Genomic DNA, 23,591 nt, shown 5'->3' on the forward strand with positions numbered 1-23,591 from the left:
TGGACACTGACTTCCTCTGTTGGCTGCCAGACGTTGGGATTTCTGTAGCAAGGCAGTCGTTCCCTTTGTCATCCTCGTGACATCATCGCTGTGTTTGCAATAAAGTGTCACAGTTGCCATTTTTGAAGGCCCGTTTTTGGAATCGCTTTTGTTTGTAATTTTCTAACTTTCCAGGGGCGTGCTAGTGGGTGACCTTTGAGAGGTTGTAATCCTTTACCCCTAAAAAACAAACATTGTCAATTTGGATACTTTGCTACAAAAACGATAAGATCCACGTCGTCCTTGCACCACCATACCATGAAATTTCAAATAATATATTGACAAAAATAATAATAGAAATATGTACTTGTCCTGGTACAAGATATGACTGTAGCTTTTAATAAAAGTACTCCCTAAATATAATTTGATTATACTTAATGATAAGCAGCGTGCTACCGTTAAAAAAACAAAGCTAATTGCTTGATCGGTTTGGATAAACATACTGTATAGCCCTAAGTAAAAAGAGAAAGTCATTAACAGTTTGAAAGTAGTAAAGGTTAATGACATCACTGATGCATGGTGAGTATTTAGTTGAAGTGCAGCCTTCCGCATGAGCTTGTCTTTAATTAAGAGTACACCCAATTAACTCTCGGCCAATCAGACGCTGCCAGGCCAAGCGGAGCGCTCACCTCCGTAATCTCATCTCTCGACGGAACAGGAAGTCGTGGACGGTTAATTAGTGTCATCTCCCGACGGACACCTGCCTCCGAACTTTGTGACTTTTTACTCCGAAAGCGAGGGATGGGGGAGGAGTCACATTCCCTGGTAAAGAAGAAACTTTTTCAATCAAAGTGACTGGAAGCTGGCCACTGCAGGTTCAGAATTTGTTGCATTTCCCCATCATCTAGCTTGCTAACTTTGTAGCTAACATCACAGCATTAAAGTCAATATTTCAAGAACTCTAGCACCACTTTCATTTTTTTTAAGCGACTAATGACTTAAATTCTTGCCAAGAACCAGAAAACATGAGTGGAATCTTTTTCACATTGATTTGCGTATGACAAGAAAGCAGCCGAGTGGACGTCAATCACTGAGTTGACAATGCTGAAAATTGGCAACGACATGGTGCCCATTTATAGATTTACATCGCAAAATAAATTAACGTCTGAAACTTTTGACCCCGAGTTGGAGCGATGTGACTCGTAGAGAAAAGACATGCACCAGCCAAACACGGCAGTTTGGCAGCTAATTTTATGAGGTGGTGAACATTCAAACTGTTATTTGAGGCTTCTGTTTATATTCATCTTGTGACAAACTGGGGGGGGGGTTACACCGTGACTCTCCAAAAGTTTCATTTCAGCACAGCCTAACCAATGATGCAAAGGTATGAAGATGATTTTTCACTCACTTTATTTTGCTTCATGATAGAAATCACGTTTCCTGCTTAATTTCAGGTCACTTTCTTTCCAAGGCCCAGAAGACAAAGACAGACTCCGAGAATGCCAAGAAAATGTGAGAGCTGAAAAACAGAAGCCATGGGCATGTGACAGTACTGAAAATAGTCAAGGGCCACAAAGTAGTGTTCAAGAGTGAAGGCAAAACAGATAGCAAACTCTTGTTTTCTTTTATAAATAAGATTTGATACAGTAAGCAGGACATAGACACAGCCCAACAACAATTAAGACCATTCCATTTACAGACGTGATGTTAAACAGTTTCAAAACAAAGCAATAAAAATAACAACAGTTCTTTTAAATATATATTCATATTTTACTCACATTCATATAAGCTTTGATTCGAAGTAAAAGACTGTGAAAGGTGCTCTGGCAAATAGTCGCGGCAGCCACATACCAAATGACATAACGTAATGTAGGACCTCCCGGTCCATGGCCAGGGCGTAGACGTAGCCTGACGTGACGGGCTGAACTGATATGGCCATAGACACCAGATACTTCAAACCGTTTTATTTCATATACTGTAGGGTGGGGGGACTTGCCCATAGAATGGAATCAAGTATTTAATTGCTACGGAAGTTGTCAGGTTGTAGCCAGGTTCAGGTGGAACCTAATCGTGTGAGTTTTGTATAATTCAATTACAGTACATTCGTTAAGAACAATAATGAGCTGAACATTTCCATTCTCTACATGCTTTGGATGGACGAAGAGATGAAGAACTTCCAGCATTTAAACATAGCTCAAATGGCCTAAATATGTGATTCCTAACCTTTCTGAGCCAAGGCACATACTCAAGTTCAAAATCTCATGGCACAGCACACTATCGAATAAAAATGTCACACAAATTGGATACATGTCAATTACATACTTTCTGCCATCCAATAGAAGCTCATATATTTGTTCTGACATCTACTAGTCACTGGCATAGTAGATGAACAAAGGGGAATTATTTGTTGTAAATAAATACATTTCTGATCAATTGATTGAAATTTGACGATTTCTCACAGCACACGAATGTGCCCTGGCACACTGGTTGGGAATCACTCACTTAAATACCACTCTAGACCTGCCAGAAATCAGTCTCAGGTCTAAGCTTGGTCTTCCATCTGAGGTGAATATGAATGGACGGATGACTCAGGAAGTAGTCTCAACCGGAGCCAGCTGAACTGCCATCAGGAGCTGGTTCCTTACTGAGACGGACTAATTCCTGGGACAAAACCTCCATGTCCTAGAAGAAAGACAGACAGACATATGTCTTTTGTTTTTTTGTGCCCCTGGAGTCCTTGTCAAAGATGGCTGCTGGAGATGTCGCCCATAAGTGGCCTACAAAGCACTGAGGTTTTTTTTTTTTGTTTGTTTTTAATATAAAAATCACTTCAAAAACTCTCCAATCACCATCATAATGACCTGACCAACATCAAAATAAAATAAAGTAGCCTAACGGACATTCAAACATGAGAGAGACATTCTACTCCTAAATAGTATATTTAAAGGAGCCATATGATGCTAAATTAATTTTGAGCTTTTAGCCATGTTAACATGCTAATTCCTCACCAAAATCACCTTCAAAGTGGTGTTTTCCTCCATTTCCTCATCTTGGAGCATTCCTGTTCTCAAAGTAGCTGTCCCTGCAACTTGAGCTGACATGCGGCTGCTCTGATTTCGGTGCATCAAATGAATTATAAAATATTTCAACGTACCCATTGCAATTTGCTCACGTACTAGTTGTTGCTGTTTACTGCATTGAGTTTATTTTCTATGTATTTTTTATATGTCGTATTTTGTGAGCGGTCTTTGAATGCACCTCATTCAAAAGTATAGTCGGGAAAGAAAATAACATGTTTTTGTTGTCTATCTGAACACATGCTTGATAAAGCAGAGCTCTACTTTAAGAATTTATGACACTAATAAATAATCTGTATCCTCATTGATCGAGCTCGGAAGTTGGCGCGAGTGCTGAGCCAAGTGGGTTGGATTTTACCTTGTGAAGGTGCATGTTCTTGGTCAGCTGTTCCTCCAACATGTTCTGCAGCTTCTTGTTCATTTCGCGCAGGTTCTCGTCCCCAGACTTCACCAGATCCCTCAAGACGGAACCCAGACCTCCTCGGTCAACCTGAGAAACTCCGTGACCACCCGCGGCACCGCCTGACACGTCTAAGCCCACCAGGGAGGGAGGAGCACGATAAGGACAAAACGACAATAATCTCTGACACCGTAAATAATATATAGTGTCTTTTTTTTTTTTTTAACCATTAGGAGGTGACTTGATTCACTGCAAATAATCAAATTAAAATATTAATAAACTTAATCTCACACCAGTTTTATTTTTTTGATTAAATAATTAGTTAATCGATTTGTAGTAAATACTACAAAAATAATAGTTACAGCCTTTTTAGAACTTTTTGAAAATGACTGATTTAGTATGCGGACTATTGGCTGTGCTGTGCTCACCTATGCGACTGTCCATGACATAGGTCTCGATGATGGCGCTTTTTCTGCAGATGTCCTCTGCCATGGACGAGCAACTCACCTCCAAGTGTTTTACCTGTCAAGCACACATTCGTGATCATGTGACATGACCGGCGACCAATGAGAAGAGGCCAGTGATAGACAGCAACCTTCACTGGACTTTCAGGTACTAGAACATTCCCTTGGGATAGAACTCGTAGCTTCTATCAGGACTAAATCCTCTCCGGACTCTACAGGGCAGAATCTTCTCTTGACCTAAGTACCTTATCTCGTGATTCAAAGCTTCAATTTGCATTAAACCATTCTCTTAGAACTAGACTATTATGTTGAACTATTTAACCATTATATAACCGTTCATTGACTTGAGCAATGGACCAACCCAAGATACGGCTGAACTGACCTTCTCCTCCAGCATCCACTTCTCCTGCTGAACCTCAGCGAGCCTCTGGAATAGTTCACCCAGCTCGTCGTCGGACAGCTCGGCGGCACGCTGACACTGAGGACTTCCTCCTCCCGACTGGTGACAAGTACAGACGTTTAAACACGTGCCCCCTCCATCACCAAACATTCGTTGGGCTGGCGCGATGCACCTTGTTCTGGCCGACGCTCTGGCTCTCCTTCATCACGTCTCGGTAGGAGAAAGACGAGACGGAGGACGAATCTCCGGTCTGCTGAGTACGACTGGGACTGTTGATCTCCGATAAGACCAGCTCCTCAAGACCTGCGGGGAGAAGAAGGCGCCACTTCCTGTTAGCTAGTAACACCGGCTAATTTCAAAGAGCAAACTTTGATTGCTCTAACTGGCAACCTGAATACCAAGATGAGCCAATAGGTGCCTTTTACACCTAAAAGTTGTAGTACTCGACTGAATCATTTGCCAGTAGGTGACATTGCCAAGGGTGTACTGCGTGTGTGTACTCTGGGCAGCACGCAAAGGCCGTCTAAACGTGACCTTAAAAGAAAGGACATGTCTTTGGGTAAAAAAAACATGCTCCTTTTAAAGCAAAAAAGACCTTTGGGGTAAGGAAACACACGACAACAAAGTAATTGTATTCTATTGTGCATGGAAATTTTGTTTTGTCAAATATTGAGATTGGCATTTAGGCTAAAAATCGGTTAGGCCCTGGACCTACTTTATGTCTGATTGTCAGCTTTCGCCAATGTCCAGAAATGCTCTTTTTTAACATTTATCTGTTCTTATAGATTATACATAGTGTGTGTGTGTGTATGTGTGTGCGTGCGCGTGTGTGGGCAGAGGGAATCAAAGCGCTGTATGAAATATTTAGAAGAAGGTTCCGCAATGAGGCAGAACCTCCTGGTGAGTTCACATGATGCTGCTAAGTGAGCCCTGATCGGAAGATTTTTGTCCGTGGCCATCAATATGGATTGAGCATGACGGCGTCAAAGATTGGTTATCATTTCGAGGCTTTGCTATGAAAAAGCAGGTGTGAGGGCCCATACCTGTTCTGCTCTTGCTGTTGGTTAGGATCTCTTGAAGTCTCTCCTGTAGTTTGTCTGCTCGCTTCCTTTCCAGGTGCAACTGTCTCTTTAAGTCCTTCAACTATAAACGCACATGCATATAAATAGAAATATGTAAATCTCATTCGTTTCATCCGTCGGCAGCCTTCCGCATAAAAGTCGGCACTTCGCCAGACCCCTCCACCAATGATTCAAAATGGCTTTAATGACACAGCGGAGTGCAATTTCCACTTTGGCGGGTAGTTCGTGAGATTCATTCCCCCCCCCCCCCCCCCCCCCTAACGAAAGGCACTTCTTATGGAATATTTGGCCGTTTTCACCAGCAAGTATCCTCGTATAAACAGGCCCTTGGAGCCAGGAATGATGACTAAGCAGTACAATCAGCTGATGCTAAAATCCATGCAACTTTGTGGCTGACACAATGTGTTCTGCAATGAAGCATTACTCCAAGGGTGGGGAACCCCCGGTCATGAACACGCACACATTTCCACCAACACTTACCGCTGCACTTCCTTTCTTCTCAATTATTCTCTGGCCATCCACTGTGTCTTTGATCTCCTGCAGAAGCAGAAGATAAGCTCTCTTCTCAACGGTTATGTATTTCAATGTATTTCAACCCTTCATTTATGTTGCAGGCCAAACTGACCAATTTATATACCATCAAATGTAGTCTTATTGTCATTAATGACATTTTTTAAGAGGTCTTTGACAATTTGGGATAATTTAGCATGCCCTGTGTCAAAATTTAATGGACATTATTGTAGTTTCTGGTAAACAACATAACAGGAAGATTAAATGACATTGTGTTGATTTGCAATGTGAAAATCGCTGATTCAGTGCAATATTGTCCTCATATTTTGCCAACAACAATGAAGTGATAGTATATAAAATCAGCGAAGAAACAATATATTGCAATATGGATATAGTGTGCCTCCTGACCTGTTTGAGTTTGGTAATGGCGCCATGGTCTTCCTCTCGCTGATTCTGGACTTCTAACAGCTGCTTGTGGACCGCTTCCGCCTCGGCCTGCTTAGCCTGAGGTGTACATACATGACAACATACGGTTTAAAAAAAAAAAAAAGTACTTCCCCTGTCCTGTCGTGCATATCTATCATACTTGTGTGTTTTAAATAATTAGGCCGATTTTATTACAAGTGCACGTTCAATGATTGCATTTATCAAAGAAAAAATACACATTTAAACTGCACTTGAAGTCTAAAACCGTTTTCAAAAATTGCAACATAACTAAAGATTGACTTGGCACTGCACCAGACACACTCTCAAATGGATACAATTGACAAACTATTACCTCTTATTGTGCTTGTTGTTAGTATTATTTCGAAATATTGCCGATCTAAATAAAGAGTTTAGACACTGTAGATCGCTAGATAGCTACTCTATTGATACACAAAGGAAATTGACTGTTCCATTAATCTCCACAATGTAAAAGCCATTGTTCCGGTAATCTACACAATGTAAACATTAAACAACAAAACATCATTTATAATTTATGTCATATACCATATTGAATCATTTATTTTAATCATTATTTATACATACATATATAAAGAGAGCACCACCCATTCTCTCTGTTACCTGTAGATCAAGTACGTGTTGTTCCTGGAGAGATTTGACAGCTTCCTGATGGTCCAACATCAACTTGTCTGAGTTTTCCTGCTCACACACACACGTACACACACACGCACGCATGAACAGCGCAAGTAAATGCAGTGAATCCCTATTCACATGCATTAACCGCATTTAAATTCGTAGACACATAAATGTTTAAAACACATTTAAACAAATTGTAAAAGTATTTAAATCTAAAAAATATAGTATTAAAGTATAAAATGACTATAGTACAAAATGGAGAGAAATAAAAAAAACTATACACGTATAAAACAGAGAGAATATACTATATATATTGTATTGTATCTCTGTGACACTGTCACGAGTGTCTGAGTGTGAGCTGTGGGTGAGAACAGGTCCTGCGCAGCTATGCTCACTCTGCATTTTAAACTTCCCCAACATTTGATAAAAACCTGAAAAGTGCATTGGCGACCACGGCACTCCTCTCCTATTCCAGCGCTTCACAGTAAATATAATGTCAAATTTCATTATCTTTATAAAATTCAACATTTCACGATTCTTGATCATTTAAATGATCAAATCAAAGAAGAAGGCTCAATGTACTTTGCCCACCTGTGATTTAAAGCATGATTTTCTCAATACCCACCTGAGCTTCATTGAGCCGTCGTTCAAACCATCCTTTGGTTTCTTCCATGGACTGCAGCTGACCATGAAGTTCTTTCACTTTGGTCTGAAGACTCTCCAACTCTTTGCTACGAGCCTAAAAGGCAAAAATGTTTCATGATATTGCCTTTAAAGCCTCTTCTTTTTCTTCACCTTTTCGTCTCTGAGCTGTTGCCGAATGTCCTCCTCTGAACGATTTTTCTCCTCGTGAAGACCTCGAAGTTCTTTCTCATAGCGGGCCCTCACGCCAAGGATCTGAAGGACGTGACATAAGTGAGCGGAGTATTGCAGTGGCTTCCATTGAGGCAGCAAAGAGCACATTTTCAAAGTCTCGACCATACTGTGCAAAGAAACAACAACAGTGCTGGTCCAGTTCACCTCCTTCTCGTGCTGAAGTTTGAGGTCTGACACTGCCTCCTTGTGGTTGGACGTCTCCTGATTTAGCTGAATGGCCATACTGTCTAACATGGCCTTCCTCTTCTCTGCTGTCTGCATAGAAACACACATAGTACCAATATTAGCTGGTATTATCAAACCAAATGGTGTGTGTGTGTCTGTGTGTGTATACCTTCTTGCTCTCCTCCAACTCCCTGAGTATCTTATCCTTTTCTTGTCCTTCTTCTGTTAATTGTTCCAACAACTTCCTGTTTGCAAAACTTGACTCCTGATGGGGAGCCAGTCAAGGACACAATCAAGGAGACAGCTTGTTGCAAGAAAACCTTATGCTAACCGATGAAATAACCGAAACATTTGCATATATTGGTCATACTTTTTTATCTTCATATAAGATATACAGTCTGCCCCAAAACAATTAGGTGTTTTTATGTGTTTATTGGGTGCAGTCGAATACTCTTTTCGGATGGAGGTCAACCAACCCAAATTAATGTGATGAGACTGGAGGTGTTGATTATAGCGCCGCTAATGTACCCATGTTGAGATTTTCATTCGAAAGACGTTTTAAGACTTATAATAGGTCTCAGAAGACCACCGAGGAAAATTGTTCACCTGCAAGAAGCTGGAAAGGTCACTAAGGCATCAGTGAAGGCCTTAAGGTTTATTAGCCCAATGAAAACAAGAATGTAGAAAGCTTTGCAAGATTGCATTTTCCAGCAGAGTTAATAAAGATTTTAAATTAATAATTGAACTCCATAAGAAATACTGCTTTGAAAATAACCAATAAAACAAAGGTCAAATGAAGGCCATCAAGATCACCTGCAGTTGCGAGTCCAGGTCATCCCTCTGGGCCAAAAGCTTTTCTTGCTCCGCTCGACTCTGCTGCAGTTCGGCCGCCTGCGCCTCCTGCTGTTCGCGCAGGAGGTTGAGCTCCTGCATCTTGCTGGCCTGAATCTGCAATAAATGGTTACGCCTGAAAACGTGCTCGTCTTTACGGTTGACAAAGCGATATGACCTCTAGAGTAGCCTCGCAGACAGAAACCATGACAAGAACTTTCAAAAAGGACAAGCAGGAGGACAGAACGTAAAGCTGGAAACACACAAAGCACCAACAAAGTATCACAGTATATTTTCTTCATCTTCGAGGGCAGTGTTTTGTTTTCTCATCAGCCATCTTGACCCATAATCACTCAGCCATATTGTTTTCTGAGATATAGTTTTGTGCATATTCTCCTTGTAGATTACCTGTTCTAGAGCAGCTAAGTTAGTCCTCAGAGCATCGTTTTCCTGCAGGATGTTGTCCACCTGCTCCTGACTCACTGCGCTCTGACTTGCTACCTGTGGTGTCAGCGCATCGACAGCAGAGGGCAGGAAAGAGGCAAAGGCAGATAGAAATGGGGGAAGACGCCAGTAAAGAGAAAGCCGAAAAACAGCAGAACGTCCAATATGGCAGAAAGAGCGCAAGAAGTGCTGGACTTGCCAAAAGACGTCAACTGACCTTTTCTTTGAGAGCGTTCACGGCCAGCTGGTGTTCTTTGTCGCTGGTCTGAAACCGCTCTCTCAGCTCTGTCGTCACCTACCGCAGAAGAAAAACAACTTGGATGATTACCCTTTCACATCACAATACCACAATCGTTCTCATGGTGACGGCCAGAGATTACCCTCTGACCTGATTGGCTGCCGCCAAGTCTGACTGTAGCTTCTGGATTCGCGTGTTCATCAACTTGAGCTCCTCCTCTTTCTTCTGATTAATCTCTTCAATCTTTGTCCTATGGAAAAGTTCTACTAAGTTCACAGTAGATGGGTCTCAGACTTGACAGAGTGGACCGCCGTGACAATGTGTTGCTCTGACCTGCTATCGTTGTACAGAACCTCCTTCTCCGCCTGAAGACGCTGGAAACTGTGACGAGCAAAAAAGAATATTTGAAGTGGTGAGCGCATCATCAAGAATCAGTCAAAACCCACTCCTAAAAGCAAAACCCATACTTGGCACTGGTCTAGCAGAGTTGAGGACTTGTGGATAGTTTTAAATTGTGAAATGAAATGCTAAATAAATTATTTCACAAAAACAAGCAAAATAGGTCAAAAAGTGATGACGAGGTCGCACCTTTCTTGTTTCTTCTTTAACTTGTCAGACAGCTGAAAGACAAAAGTCGCATCATTCTAGGATCGGTCAAAGAACTGGTTACCCACTGGTGAGCATTTACCTTCGACAATTCATCCTGCAGTTTGGAGAATTCAGCCTGTTTGCTCACCTGAATGTTGATTGGACAAAGACTTGAAGTCACATAACTACAGTCACATACCATGAGAAGATGATGACTTAGGTTGACAGGCAATCATCAGGTGGGTGCCAGTGACAGCTGAATGACAGCTAAGTGGTGTGCGTGTGTACCTCCAGGTCGCGCAGTTGCTCCCTCAGCAGCCTCTTCTCCTCATGCTGGGTGTTCAGGGCGACCTCCAGCTCTGCTCCAAAGCAGTGAGTTATTGGACACAGAGCAGCCGACCAGCCTAGCGCTGAGTGCTTAGCTACAATCTCCTCTACGCTCTTCTCTGACAGGCCTAAAGGGGGCGCTGGACACAGCAGGGGCAGTCTGACAGTTAGTGTGCCAGACACACAATAAACCATTTACACCATCCAAGGTTGGGATGTTTGGGGCCAGATGCAGTGTCCTTTGGGGGTTCACTTGTGGTAGTGATAGTGCTTTGGTTCTGTTGCAGTAGGGTTCTAGCAGTGGTATAGTGACGCCAAATAACTATTTGTAGTATAAATAGTACCACAACAATATAACATACTATTTGCGATACGTGTCAGTCTGAAGTCATACAGCCATATTTGTTTTGCCACTGCTGGTGACTCTGATGGCCTTTTAGCACCACCTGGCGGATTTCAATAAAGCTACATCGTCTAATGGCTTGTGACTATCATGGGGTGTAAATAAATAATACAAATGATCTCACCATGTAACTGCGTTTGTTCCATCTGAGCTGTGGTCTGCAAAAAAAAAAAAAAGGAAGGAAACAAAGTCAGTTTCCACGCTAACTAGAAGGCAAGTTGACTAAGACAGTGTATGCCAATCACCTGCTGCCCGCTCACATTGTCCCCTTCTGATGCAGGCTCCTCCCCTTTGCTATTGACATCAGGCACACCATTGGCCCCTACTGATCTGTCCTTCAGTGAGGTAGCGTTCTGGTCGCCATCAGAAAGCACTGATCTCGGCTGCTCTGCATTACAGTGCTCCTGAAGAGCTGGAGGGGAACAACACACCTCACATGGACCTTCAGAGTGAAAAACTAACTGAATGCTACTTAAGTGAGACACATTATGAGGGAGGGGTGGGTGGATGCTCTGGAATGGATTAATTCCATCTGAATTTGGATTACTAGACATTTGGATAAAATATCCCCTTTAGAAGACCCCGGTGTTTAGAGGTGTCTCAACAAACAAACCTCGCACTTTCTTCAGTAGCGCAGCGTTCTCAGCCTGGAGACGGAGCAGCTCTTCATCAGCAGGACTGGAGGTGGTGTTAGGCAGAGGCTGGGAAGCTGCCACCCCTTCTACTTCCTTAAGACGCTGGTTTTCCTGTTCCAGCTGCTCGATTTGCATACACAACTGGAAATGACCAGAAAACAAGAGTGGCAAATATCAACCCGATATAGTTGATCTGTTTACAGTCGTCACAGGCACTACCTTGGAAAGTTCCGCCATGAGCGTGCTGTTCTGAAGTCGAAAATCTTCTTCCTGACTGTGAAGTTTCCCCTGAAGCATCTCATTCTCACTCAGCAGTGCTTCCACTTCCTGCAGAAGGTTAACTTTGATTCAGGGGTGCCTAATTAAATTAGTAGGCGAGTGTGGAAATGTTGTGCTAATAGTGTTATGTGCTAATATTGTACTGCTGTTGTCCAAATGCTGTGATTAAACTACTTTTGTATTAGTCTTGTGCCACTGTTGTAGAACTACTATTGCAGTACTATGCTACTGATGTTCTGTGGTTCTTTTGCAGTTGGGTTCTGTTACTGTTATTGTGGTACTGTTGTAGCAGCGTCGTGATGTTACAGTAGTGCTGTGCTATGTACTTCTGTGTGTTGTGCGATTTTTGCTGGAATGTAGTTCTACTACAATTGTTGTAGTCGTACTGTACGGACAGGTAATCATAGTAACAATAGTAAGAGAACCACTTACCTGGGCTCGTTTGCTCTTATTCAGAGCCTACAGACAGAAAAGAAGTAAAAATTAAAACAAAGAGAATAATAATAATATTTATAATGATAATAATAATAAACACAGTTACATACTTGCCAAATTTCCTGATTTATGTAAGAGAGTCACAATTTTCAACCTTATATACAACGTACCTGACCTGCAGATTCACAAAATTCCACCGCTGGTTGCTATGGAAACCCGACAGCGGTATCCCAGCGGATTTTAATTGAAATGAAAGCTCATCACCAGGTAGCCCTTTTGCACTTTGTTCAAAATATTGTCTGCTGTTATTTATACTTTATCAATAAGCTGGTCACGTAGAGCAGTCGGTGGCACACACTTTAATTTGATGTGCAAGAAAAACGGCATACTAAACGCATTGCAGTACTACCTTATGATTTTACCTTATCAGGTACTCAAACTGCTCATTTATCCATTATCCTTAATGGTAAACAGAATAATGTATTGAATATGAAAAAAAAAAACAATCTGTATAACTGCATGGGGTAAATATAAAGCAAAAAACTTGGCAAAGAAACGGCGCCGATATGCAGATGAATTTTTTTTCCCTATTTTCCACAATCCAAAATGGCAAGTATGCATTTACCTTCTGTGCTTTGACAAAATCTCTTTCCAACACCACATTTTTCTGACGCAAGGTGGTCAGCTCTGAAACACACAGCAAGAGCATCATTCTCATGACCATCACGTCACATGATGAAGATGCTAGTTTGGAGCCCAAAACAGAAGCAGTTTTGTTTTGTTTACCAGCGGAGTTCTTCCTCAGCTCATCAGACAACTGATAGTTGTGTGTCCTCAACTCCAGCAACTGAGCCTGTGCGACACAAACGAATACGTCATGCCAAGTCATGTGATTAGCATCGCGCTACTTTGTAGCGCAACTGCACAATTTCTTGTTTTAATACGCAACCTGTCTTTTAAAACTTCCGTTGATCAGTGACATTATCAGGAACTGCATGTTACGTATGACTGCATTCTAATAATAAAACGGATGTGGTTGAGCGTGCTTTCGTCATGGGGGTGTTTACAGACGCTGACAGGGCTAGCACGGACAGCAGTGTTGACCGTGCACCGCAGGCCAGCTTGTAAAACTCTCTCACACCTTATGGATACCAACAACGACAGTATTAATGTATCCTTTCGTGTGTCACGGGGTTTCTAGGCTAAGCTAACTACACAGCGCTCGTCCCACCCGAAGGAGCTAACATTAGTTAGCATCCAAACCATTCACCTGGCGGCTTAGAGACAACTTGAACTGGGTCGACAACTCGGCAAGGTGTGACACGGGCGTGCCGCCGTGCTATTCTTACCTGCATACGGTGGAACTCCTCCTCCGAAAGCGCCTGCGACATGATGCTGGCGGCTAGCAGCTCGCTAGGCTCAGCTTATGCTAAGGGGTGACAGACGAGCTAGCACCAAGCAGCAGAGATGGGAAGAGCCACAGGAAGAAATCTGGGCCAGAGCTCCCACTCGGATGCTTCTTCCGATCACGACATTCACCCACCAGTATGTGTGACGTCATCGTTTATGATTTTTTTTTAATTTTTTTTAATTTTATTTTATGTATATATTTGCAAATACAAAATGTCTCCTTCGTTTATTATAATACCGCACGCAGGGAATGCTCATGTGTAATGAGCGGCCCCGGAGCGACAACAGGTACGTGACGTAACACCGTGCAGCCAAATGAGTCACCTGCACACTTAAAATAATGGAAGGTACCTGATCTGAACATTTCACTGCTAAAATCTAATTTCTTTATTCGCAACCTCCCTCATCTGTTTTTAATAGCAAAACAAGGGGAAGTAAAAATATTTTATTTAAGTATCACAAAGTGCTTTACGTAGTTAAAATTAATAAGTATACACTATAATGTACTGTGGTTCTTTGAGATATGAATTTAATTCCTTCCGTGACTATTCCAGTAAATCAAAACAATTGCAAAACAAATAATATTTTCCCACTGAAATGAGTGAAAATGCCATTAATGCGTTCCAACCTTCTTACCAAAAAGATCAACAAAATGTGTTATTTGTAATTTAATTAGGCAATTTAGCACGCCATAATATTGTATTTTTACCGTTTTATTAAGTTAAGCAGGTATCAGCTTGTACTGTGCTGCATTGGCCACATGGGGCAGTATAAGACAGATGTAGAAAATAGTCATTATTGATGTTTTATTATGAATTCATTATGAAAGCCCAGCTTCAATGTGATTGTAACATCCTCGCCTGGAAAGCCACACACGCTGAGAAAATAGATTTGGAGAGCACGACCTTCACCCCGACTGAGCCAATCAAATTCATTTATTTGTTGTGACGTCTCCTTCATTGTGCAACGTCACTCTTCTGTGGAAGAAGGTTAGCGTACATCCTACTTTTGCATTTGGGTGATTTTGCATGTCCTACATTCATGCTCTTTGGACATTCTGACTTTGAGAATAATTGTCAATTTTTGGCTATGTGAAGCCCTTTGAGACTGTTTGTGATTTAGGGCTATACAAATAAACTTGACTTGACTTGACTTGACTTGACTTGACTTGACTTGATAGCCCTACAAAATGGGGTAACCCCTCAATATGGAAAACTGTTGGACACAACCCATGACAGTTCTTACACAATTAACACGACACTGCCATAATAATAGTGCAACAGTACCACAACCACCCCTTGGTGCTGTGAGAAGATGATGCAGTTTATGGAACATACAGATGTCTTTCTTCATATTATCCACAAGTGTGTTTGTGTGTGTGCGTTTTTGTGTAAGGGTGAGTGAATGTTAAATATTAAATGAGCCGTTATATGCTTCAGTGATCCAACAGTCGCTTATGTGTGCCAGTTGCTACAGTTACATACACCAGCTGTTCTCTGAGCGTCACGTGACATTGCTTGCATGAAATGCAATGTCTGGCTGGTGCTGATTGGTCGACATGAGATGTGACAACTGTACATAGTGACAAGAAAAGAGGATGTGAAACTTCCTCCATGCAAATCAGAATGTGAAGTGAATCTCACTTTTTAATCTTTGCGAACGACAAGCGTAGAGAATTCAATCAACTCCCAGGTTGGCAAACTTTTTCTTGACTTTTGCGATGTTGGTTTGTGTGGGCGTGAGGTGAAGCTCTGTGACCTGTTAGTGATGAAAAGAAGAAGAAAGTAAAACAGGGAGATGTTAACTAGGACTAAAACGTAAAGACAGAAAGAGAACAGGGAAGGATGAAGCGAAGAGCAAGGAGGAAGAAGAAAAAAGGAGACTAGTTGACAAGGAAGCGTCGTTTATTCATAATTATATGGGTTTTATTATGTCTGCAGTACATGATTTACATTGAGCATTTTCCCCCTAATGCGCATATCCAACGGGTAAGCAAGGGGTGAAAAAAGAGCGATTCAACTTAGTTTGCTTCCGCATGGCTGACCTGTCTGTTGTCTCATCGCGCAGAGTTGCAACATCATTGACAACATGAGTGAGGAGACGTACGCTGTCGTCAACAAGCCTAAACCACACCCACCACCTGAAAACAGGTAATGCAGCCATTCATATACCTTTCTTTATCCCCCTTCCTTCCTTGTTTGTCGTTTCCTTCCTTCCTTCCTTCCTTCCTTCCTTCCTTCCTTCCTTCCTTCCTTCCTTCCTTCCTTCCTTCCTTCCTTCCTTCCTTCCTTGCCCACATCCCCTCTGTTCTTAGTATCACCCCCTCTGTCCTTTTGTTCTTTTTTCCCTTGTTCACTTGTCAACTCTTTCATTCATTCCTCAAATCTTTCCTTGTTCATTCATTGCCTTTTTTCTATATATTTTTTCATTAACTTGTCACCTCTTGTTCACTTATCACTTTCCTTTGCACTTAATGCCACCTACCATTGTTCAGTCGTCACCTCTTTCCTTCTTTATACTTTCTTTTCTGTCGCTGACTCGTCATAGCTTTCTTTGTTCACTTGACATCCGGGTCTAGAAAGTAGAAACCCAGCGAGCGTCAGTGTTTTTACTTTTTATACGTGGATTTGACACCTCTGTGCACTTCTCTCCTTGTCTTTTCTTGCTTTCCTTTCTTATTTACTTCTCAACTCACCCCGTTGCTTAATTCTTCTCTTTTCTTGCTCACTTCTCATGTCATGACCTCATCATTTGTCATTTCTTCTTTCTTTACTTTCATCCAACGGTCCTTATTTATTTCTCATCTCTTTCCTTGTTCACTTAATTGTTACCTTCTTTCCTTGTCCATGTTTACACCTCTTTCCTCCCTTCCTTCGTGTCGTTCGTACCTTGCTCACTTGTCGCCTCTGTCCCACGTCCCTTATTTTCTTCTTCCCTCCTTCATTCATCACCTCTTTTCCTGTTCCCTTTCTTTGGACGGTTGCAAGAATGTTGCAGAGCTCCCATCACTATGACAACGATCCACCGACGAGAGCAGTGCCGTTGTACAGCATGGCCGGAACCCCAGAGAGCGGTGTGAGCTCAGCTTGTACTGCCAAACGCACGGCGGGATTAGCAGGATTAACAGTTAGCGCTGGTGCGGCGCAGGTGTCAGGTAATGAGCAACCCAACCCACCCAGCATGTTAGCAAGGTCTCATTCTTATTAAGTGTTCTTTGTTCGCTTGGAAGGCACATTATAAATCCAAATTATACTTTGATTGTGAGAATGCAAAAAATAAAGAGCAAAATTCTTTAATTTTATATTTCACCATTTTGTTTTATTTGACATGTACAGTTCTCAATCAATTCAAATCATTCAAAATACTGAATATTCACAGAAATCATTCTTTTTCTTACACCTAAATCTCAATTTTACTCACTTCGATCCTACGCGACTTTCTAACAGGGTTTAATCAAATGGATGATATAAGGGCGGTACGAAGCTAAATAAATGAATAGCGCGTTTTTGAAAGGGGGAAGTTCGCGAAAGCACCTCATCCACACAGTCAAAGAGTGTAGACAGTAGTAGAATAAGTGGCTGCTTTATTCTTTCTTCCATCCAATTCAAGTCATCAAAATGACTTACTCAATCTGCCAGATACTGTCATCTGAGTATTATTTCTCTTCTAATAAAATGTCAACAGATTTGGATGTGTGGTAAGCATTCACAGTGATGGACGGCAAACAGACCCCTTCGGCTGCCTCAAAACATGCCTTTCTATAAATCAGGACTTTCTATACAACGCACTTTCGGGGTTAATGCGATTCCCAAATCTTGGACCCCAAAGGCCACGTAAAATCGAGATTTAGGTGTATTATTATTATTGTTATTAATATTATTATTATTGTAACACTCTCCTTCCAGGCACGTATAACGAATACGAAGACCTGTCCACATCGGTGACTGATATGAACAACACGTGTGTGCGTGACAGCCTCGGTCAGTGGACAGTCTTTTAATGCTTTCCGAGCTGCCTAAGAAAGATGTGACAAGTGAGCGGGGAAATAGGTGATGAGTGAATGAGGAAATAGGTGAGAAGTAAGTCTGGAACTAGGACAAAGAAAAAAAAGAGGTGAAAAGTGAACTCGGACAGAAGAGGAAAAATGAGGAAAGAGGTGACAAGGAAAGAGGTGAAGTCAACAAAGGAAGACAAAGGAAAGGAAGTGATGACAATTGAACAAGAAAAAAACATAAGAAAAGAGGCAACAAATGAGTGAGGCGGGAAGAACATGAAGGAAGAAGTGACAAGTGAAAGTGAGCAAGGAAAAAAAAGATCTGCTAAATGTAAGATAATGTAGCATCTTATAATGATTTCATTTCAACTTAAAATCTGTTAATGGCATATAATTTGGGTTCTGTTTTAGACTTTAACAACCGTGTCCAGAAGCCAAGAGGACCAAGGCCGCTACCTGCTGGCTGGACATGACAGGCACAAACGACTTATTCAGAATTTATACCATGTATGTTCATTTGTGTCTAAAATAAAACACATTTTCTACACTTTGTCTGAAACATAAACATGAGCATTTCATCTACTATCTTATCAACTAGGCCCTGAATAAAGATGAACATTAATCTTTAAAGTCAGTAATTAATGTAATCTTTAAAATCAGAATTCTGAGAATAAAGTCAGAATTCTGACTTTAAAGTGAGAATACCCACTTTCAAAGTGAGAATTCCCACTTTAGTCAGAATTCTGAGAATAAAGTCAGAGTTCCCACTTTAAAGACAGAATACTGAGAATAAAGTCAGAATTCTGACTTTATTCTCAGAATTCTGAGTAAAAATGTCAGAATCCTGTCACTTCCCCCCCCCCCACATTTTTTTTTTCTTCACTGGCCCTAATCCTCTTCGTACATATTAGACACATTATGGAATAATTTGGCATGTCAGCAACGACACTGAGAAGGATTTAGGAAGGTAGCGTGTAGCCTGTCCACACAAGCTGCAGCATAGCATGCACATACATGAAGAGGGAAGCAGACGTGAGACTGACAAAACGAGCGCGATGAGTGATTCGATTTCACGTCATGATGTGATTTCGAAAGCAGAGCTTGTTGCTAGGCAACAGAGCAGCTCCTCTTTCAAGTTTCCCCTGCTTGTTGTTGTATTTTTTTAAACAATCAGGTCAAAGTGAAGCTCATTGGTAACCACGGCAACAACCTCATCATCACCATTGCCCAGCCTTCGTTTCTGCTGATCCGTCACGGGTTGGAGACAGTCTTGAGAGGTGTCCATGTTGCATGGGAAGTCGCGGTCCTTGTCACGATGTCATTTCCTGCTTCTTCCAACCACAGAAGTAAGCATTCCTCATCTGTGGTTCTTTTTTCCTGGCCATCTTTTTTGTCTCCTTCCCTCCTTCTTTTCCTCTCAGCCCGCCTCTTCGTGTGTCTGTGTGTGTATGTGCGCGTGTGTTAAAGTGGAAAAAAATGAAAACATCAAGTGAAGAAAATGACAGGGGGAGAAGCGGTGGAATGATTACAGGCCTCAATGTTGAAACCTTAAAAGTCAGCAGACGTTATTTTGGGCCGGGGCCTCCGCCGAGGAATGCTGCTGGTTCTGCTGGCTCACACCCTGCGACCATGTGACCCATCAGTCATCACTGATGAGGAGGCAGTTGTCATAGTAATCAGCACACACCCACGCACTCATACACATTTTATTATCTTTGCATAAACCTAAAGACCAATGAATAATATGTTTTTTGGACTATGGGGATGATCGAGGATATGCCTGAGTCAGCAGTCGAATCCAAAAGGGTGGTTTGAGTTTGGCTGAGACAGAGTCATGCTTTCCAACTCTGCTTTACAGTCAAAAGGTTGCTAGTTTGAATAACAGCTCTTCAGTCACTCCAGTTTTGCTTTCAAAAACATGTTATCAAGTTAGCTTTAATGAAGACCCTCAATTGTTCATAGGTATAAATGCTTGTATACTTTTTGCACTCCCCGATTGACATCCAGTCCATTATTTGTCCAACAGCGAAGTTGGAAAAATTACAAATAATCCCTGGACATAGAGAAGTCTAATACCATAATTTAGCAATTACCCCTCTCCCCCATATTGAGGAACATTAATCTTCTAAGCTTAGCAAATGGCTGATGAATATGAAGCAGACTTTAGCATCTTAATTAGCACCTCGTCTCTGAATATTAATGAGCATTTATCCTATTAGCTTAGTTTACCAAAGACTCTAACTTGTCAATAAGGGTGAATTTGGTGTCAATGTTTGTCCGTCATACATATGCGCCTTGACATTTACTGGTGATGAGTCCATTTTGTCTGTCCAACATGTGCCCTGACAGTTCCACGTGAATGTTCCAATTTTTATCGATACATAATTGCCCTGCCATTGGCTGGGGATGAGGGCATTATTTGTCCTAATCCGTACTCTGCCTGATCTGACCAAAGTTATCAGCGTTCCAAGAAAGTATCATCTCACTCAGTCTGGTCAGAACTAAGGGTGTTTGATCTAAATCCATCTTGCCTGCACACAAGTCAGGGAAATGTACCGTACATTATTAACTAATTAGGTATAACTTCAATTGGTTCAACCTTTTTATTTCCATTTGACTCTGAAAAAGTTCTATACACTGCATAGCCACTAGAGGGCGTATTTGACATAGTGAACTGGACTTGTAATGCTGCGCTGTAATGTGTTGCTTTCTGTCTTTGGTGACATCATCACTATTTATGCACTTTTACCAAAGGTCTTCTGCACCTTATATGTGTTCATCCATCCATTTTTCTGTCCTCCTCATATTTGTCTCTCATGGTGTGTAATGTGTGATGAAAGTGTGTGTGTGCGTGTGTGCGCGTGTGTGTGCGTGTGTGTGTGTGTGTCGTCCATGTTGCTTTTCTCCATCCAGAGTGCTGCACCAATCTCTCCCTTTCGCTCCCTCTCTTCACATCTGCTTAAAGAGGGGGAAAACAGCAGAATCTGGATGGAGCGTACCATTCACTCGCAGTTTTGGGGGGAGGTTCTTTGCCTGCAAAGTGACGTGTTTAAGTTAAATATGACGTCACTTTACGCAAGACACACGGAATGTCGTATTGCAATTTATCGAACATTAAAATAATATGTCATGAAATATGTCTCAGCAAAATAACTTAACTTCCCCTTGTATGAGCAGAGGAGTGGCACGTTCCACGGAGAGGGGGGGGGGGGGACATACACGCACACACACACGCTCACACACATACACGCACAGAGCCGAGCCGAGCCGAGCCGTGCCGAAGCAGGTTGAGTGTGAACGAGCAGGCGGGCCGTTGCTGTCTATCTCTCTCCTCTGGATTATCCGCCCTGTTGTCGTCGCTACCGGTACCAGTAGCCCCGGAGCCGTTTTGTGATTGATCTCTGCCGTACCGGCTGGTCTCGCGCAGCCTTCATGAGAGGAGAACGCAACACGAGACACTTTGGATTCACGAGCTAACTGGACCTCCAACCCCCCACCCACCCTCCCTCCTGTCTGCTTCCAGGTACGTCCGCTAACTCATGGTGGTGGTAGTGGGAAAGGGAAAGGTTGGGGGGTGGAAAATAGAGGGAGGTGAGGCGTGGGGGGTTGCATTGGATGACGGTGTCTCGCTTCCACGCGCATCCACGCTCATGTCGTGCTGTGTTTTTGTGCGCCTTTTTTCCCCATTTCCCCTCCATTGCATTGGGAAGCAGAGAAGGGAGGCGATTAACCCAGGTGGGGCTGCTCGCTTTGACCCACGACACGCGGAACGTTGGTGTCCTCGTGCCTGGTGGGGGACGGGGGCACCCCCCCCCCTCTCCCCCTTAAAAAAGGGAGGAGGTTAAAGAGACCATTAATGCCTGTGCGAGTCCGTGTGCTGGGATAAAAAGGGGGAGGTATCTGTGTGTGTGTGTGCGTGTGTGTGTGTGTGTGTGTGTGTGTGTGTGTGTGTGTGTGAGGAGTGGGGGGGTGTCCTCCAAGCAGAGGGACTCCAGACACTGATCCATTAAAGAACAAAGGGGGGGGGGGGGGGGGTCGAAGGGTTGGGGGAGACCAAGGCTTGGTCCATGTTTGTCATTCCACCTCCATGTGCTGCTGGAGGGGAGGGGAGGGGAGTGTTGCGGCTTATCAGCGATCAATAAAGTCACGTCACATTGCATTGAAGTGTTGAATGAAAGCGGATTGCCCCGTGAAGGATCCAGTCGATCGATCGATCAATCAATCAATCAATAAATCTGTCAGTCAATCCATCAATTAATCAATCAATCAACCTGTGACTCTACTTCGTGATCATCGATAAAGTGACTGATCACGTCTGACGTCACCAACAGCGATCCATTGAGCTCAAGGAAAAGTCATTTCTGGTTGAGCCACGGACGGATGCATGGTCTGTGGTGGGAACTTGTGTGATGCATGATGTCATCATATTGCTTAGTTATGAATAATAATTATAGTATAGTCATTGCTTCTTGAGCCTGTCTTGATCAGGACATGACACTGCTTGACGGCGGTCATTAAAATAGGAACAAATGTCCCTGTTATCATTTCAAACCACTCCAGCAAGTATGACTTAAGCAGTTTTGATCAACTAAATACATGTGCTCATTTATAATTAGCCTCTAAGTTGTGGACATTGCAGTATTTTTTTTTTTTCTTCTCCACAGTCTCTACTTGGCTGCGGTTGCGTGAGTCTTTTTCTCCTGTACACACACATGCAGTCGATACACACATACTATACATGATATACATACTGTATAAAATACACATAAATTAAACTTGGGGTTGACACATGTGTGAAATATACACAAAACATACAGTGCATGTTTATTTATACTATATAATATGCTCCTGCTATATGAATGCTATTTATACACTGCATATACTAGACTTGCTACTGTGTAGCCTAGACAATTCTATAGACACTATCCAGTATATAATGCGGATATATTAGGGTTGTGGAACTCCCCATAAAAATATTTGGTATGATTCAGGGATAAAACAATTTTAAAATGTAACAATTCAATTTGGTTCAATTTGATATGGTATCGTAGTACGGCTGTAACTTTAGTCATGTTTAGTACAAAGCAACATGTAAAATCGCTTCCAAAGCCCAAACTATTCAAATTAATTAAATCCGAAGAAAAATATACATACATATGGCCAATAATTTGTGAAAAACAAGACCTTCACGGGTGGACTGGCCAATAGTATCAACTTTTGAAAAAATAATTTTTTTACCAAATTGTAGCATCAGCGGACGCCAGATGATGATGAGGGCCTTTAAATCTTTCTCTGCAGATCCATACACTATCCACAGACTTAAATGGTAATAATTTATTTCCAACAATGGGCTGCTCAATTATGAAAAAAAAAATTGAAATCACAATGATTTTTTTCATAATTGAGTCACGATAATTCAAACAATCATATGTTTATTTGGTACATAACGAAAATACATTTAAATGTGTACAAATATTAAGACAAATACATTTCTTTGAAATACTATAATTATGTAAATTTCTCTTACTCCAAACATGCATGGTTTCCTTGTTCATAACAAACAGTGCATTGGATATTAATTAATATTTTTTATTTTTTATGATTATGCCAATTTTTAATCATGGAATGTAACAATTGTAATTGTGATTTGAATTTTTTGCACTGTTTTGTCTTCATTTCAAAGCATTTCGTGGCAATCGTTGTTTGTGTGTTCATATTTGTTGTACTGAAGATTGGGAAATCGGATGGGTTGCCAGGTTTCCGTGGTTGATAAAATGCAACAGTCCTGACTCCCAAACTTAGGGTCTGGTATTCCAGGTGGACAGGCTCGTCGGCAGAGATCTGAGTGGCTAGCCCAATTAACCACGAGTTGGGCGGCCTTGCTTTTGTTTACATTGCCCCCGCCACCTACGCCTCGTTCCAAATTTGCCGCTTCCCCCAAGGCGGGGCCACAACCGTCAGGCGATTGACCGAT

General features: G+C 42.0%; 3 protein-coding genes across 11 annotated transcripts in view; 2 read left to right on the plus strand and 1 right to left on the minus strand.

Annotated features, from left to right (window-relative positions):
* Nucleotides 1-1,372: 1,372 nt before the first annotated feature.
* Nucleotides 1,373-13,704, minus strand: gripap1 (GRIP1 associated protein 1). Of its 5 annotated transcripts, none has more exons than XM_049752789.2 (29): nt 13,563-13,704; nt 13,000-13,066; nt 12,839-12,900; nt 12,211-12,237; nt 11,719-11,826; nt 11,478-11,640; nt 11,125-11,276; nt 10,989-11,022; nt 10,423-10,493; nt 10,235-10,282; nt 10,135-10,166; nt 9,880-9,927; nt 9,697-9,796; nt 9,526-9,603; nt 9,273-9,365; nt 8,847-8,981; nt 8,203-8,298; nt 8,013-8,123; nt 7,788-7,889; nt 7,618-7,731; nt 6,978-7,055; nt 6,321-6,416; nt 5,883-5,939; nt 5,364-5,463; nt 4,493-4,623; nt 4,303-4,419; nt 3,885-3,978; nt 3,415-3,587; nt 1,373-2,661 (listed from the first exon to the last, which is right to left on the minus strand). In XM_049752789.2, the coding sequence occupies exons 1-29, from the start codon at nt 13,602-13,604 to the stop codon at nt 2,581-2,583; spliced, it is 2,610 nt and encodes an 869-aa protein (XP_049608746.1). In that variant the 5' UTR covers nt 13,605-13,704; the 3' UTR covers nt 1,373-2,580. The 5 variants fall into 5 exon arrangements, with proteins under 5 accessions (XP_049608746.1, XP_049608743.1, XP_049608745.1 ...); XM_049752786.2 differs by having other exon boundaries at nt 10,423-10,601; XM_049752788.2 differs by having other exon boundaries at nt 11,110-11,276.
* On the plus strand, nt 13,609-21,127 carry ptpn18 (protein tyrosine phosphatase non-receptor type 18). 5 transcript variants are annotated; one of them, XM_068649994.1, is made up of 6 exons: nt 13,609-13,758; nt 15,691-15,773; nt 16,611-16,777; nt 17,529-17,603; nt 18,029-18,124; nt 18,792-21,127. In XM_068649994.1, exons 1-5 carry the CDS (start codon nt 13,681-13,683, stop codon nt 18,088-18,090), a joined length of 465 nt encoding a protein of 154 aa, XP_068506095.1. In that variant the 5' UTR covers nt 13,609-13,680; the 3' UTR covers nt 18,091-18,124; nt 18,792-21,127. The 5 variants fall into 5 exon arrangements, with proteins under 5 accessions (XP_068506095.1, XP_068506097.1, XP_068506093.1 ...); XM_068649996.1 differs by lacking the exon at nt 18,029-18,124; XM_068649992.1 differs by lacking the exon at nt 18,792-21,127 and having other exon boundaries at nt 18,029-18,167.
* The window catches only part of plxna3 (plexin A3), a 30,607-nt gene continuing 28,009 nt past the window's right edge, over nt 20,994-23,591 (plus strand). Inside the window, exon 1 of the mRNA XM_049752768.2 lies at nt 20,994-21,140. The gene's annotated coding sequence lies outside the window, so the exon portion shown is untranslated. The remainder of the gene's footprint in view (nt 21,141-23,591) is intronic.

The sequence above is a fragment of the Syngnathus scovelli genome, chromosome 2 (genome assembly GCF_024217435.2).
Source record: "Syngnathus scovelli strain Florida chromosome 2, RoL_Ssco_1.2, whole genome shotgun sequence".
Taxonomy (NCBI): Eukaryota; Metazoa; Chordata; class Actinopteri; order Syngnathiformes; family Syngnathidae; genus Syngnathus; species Syngnathus scovelli.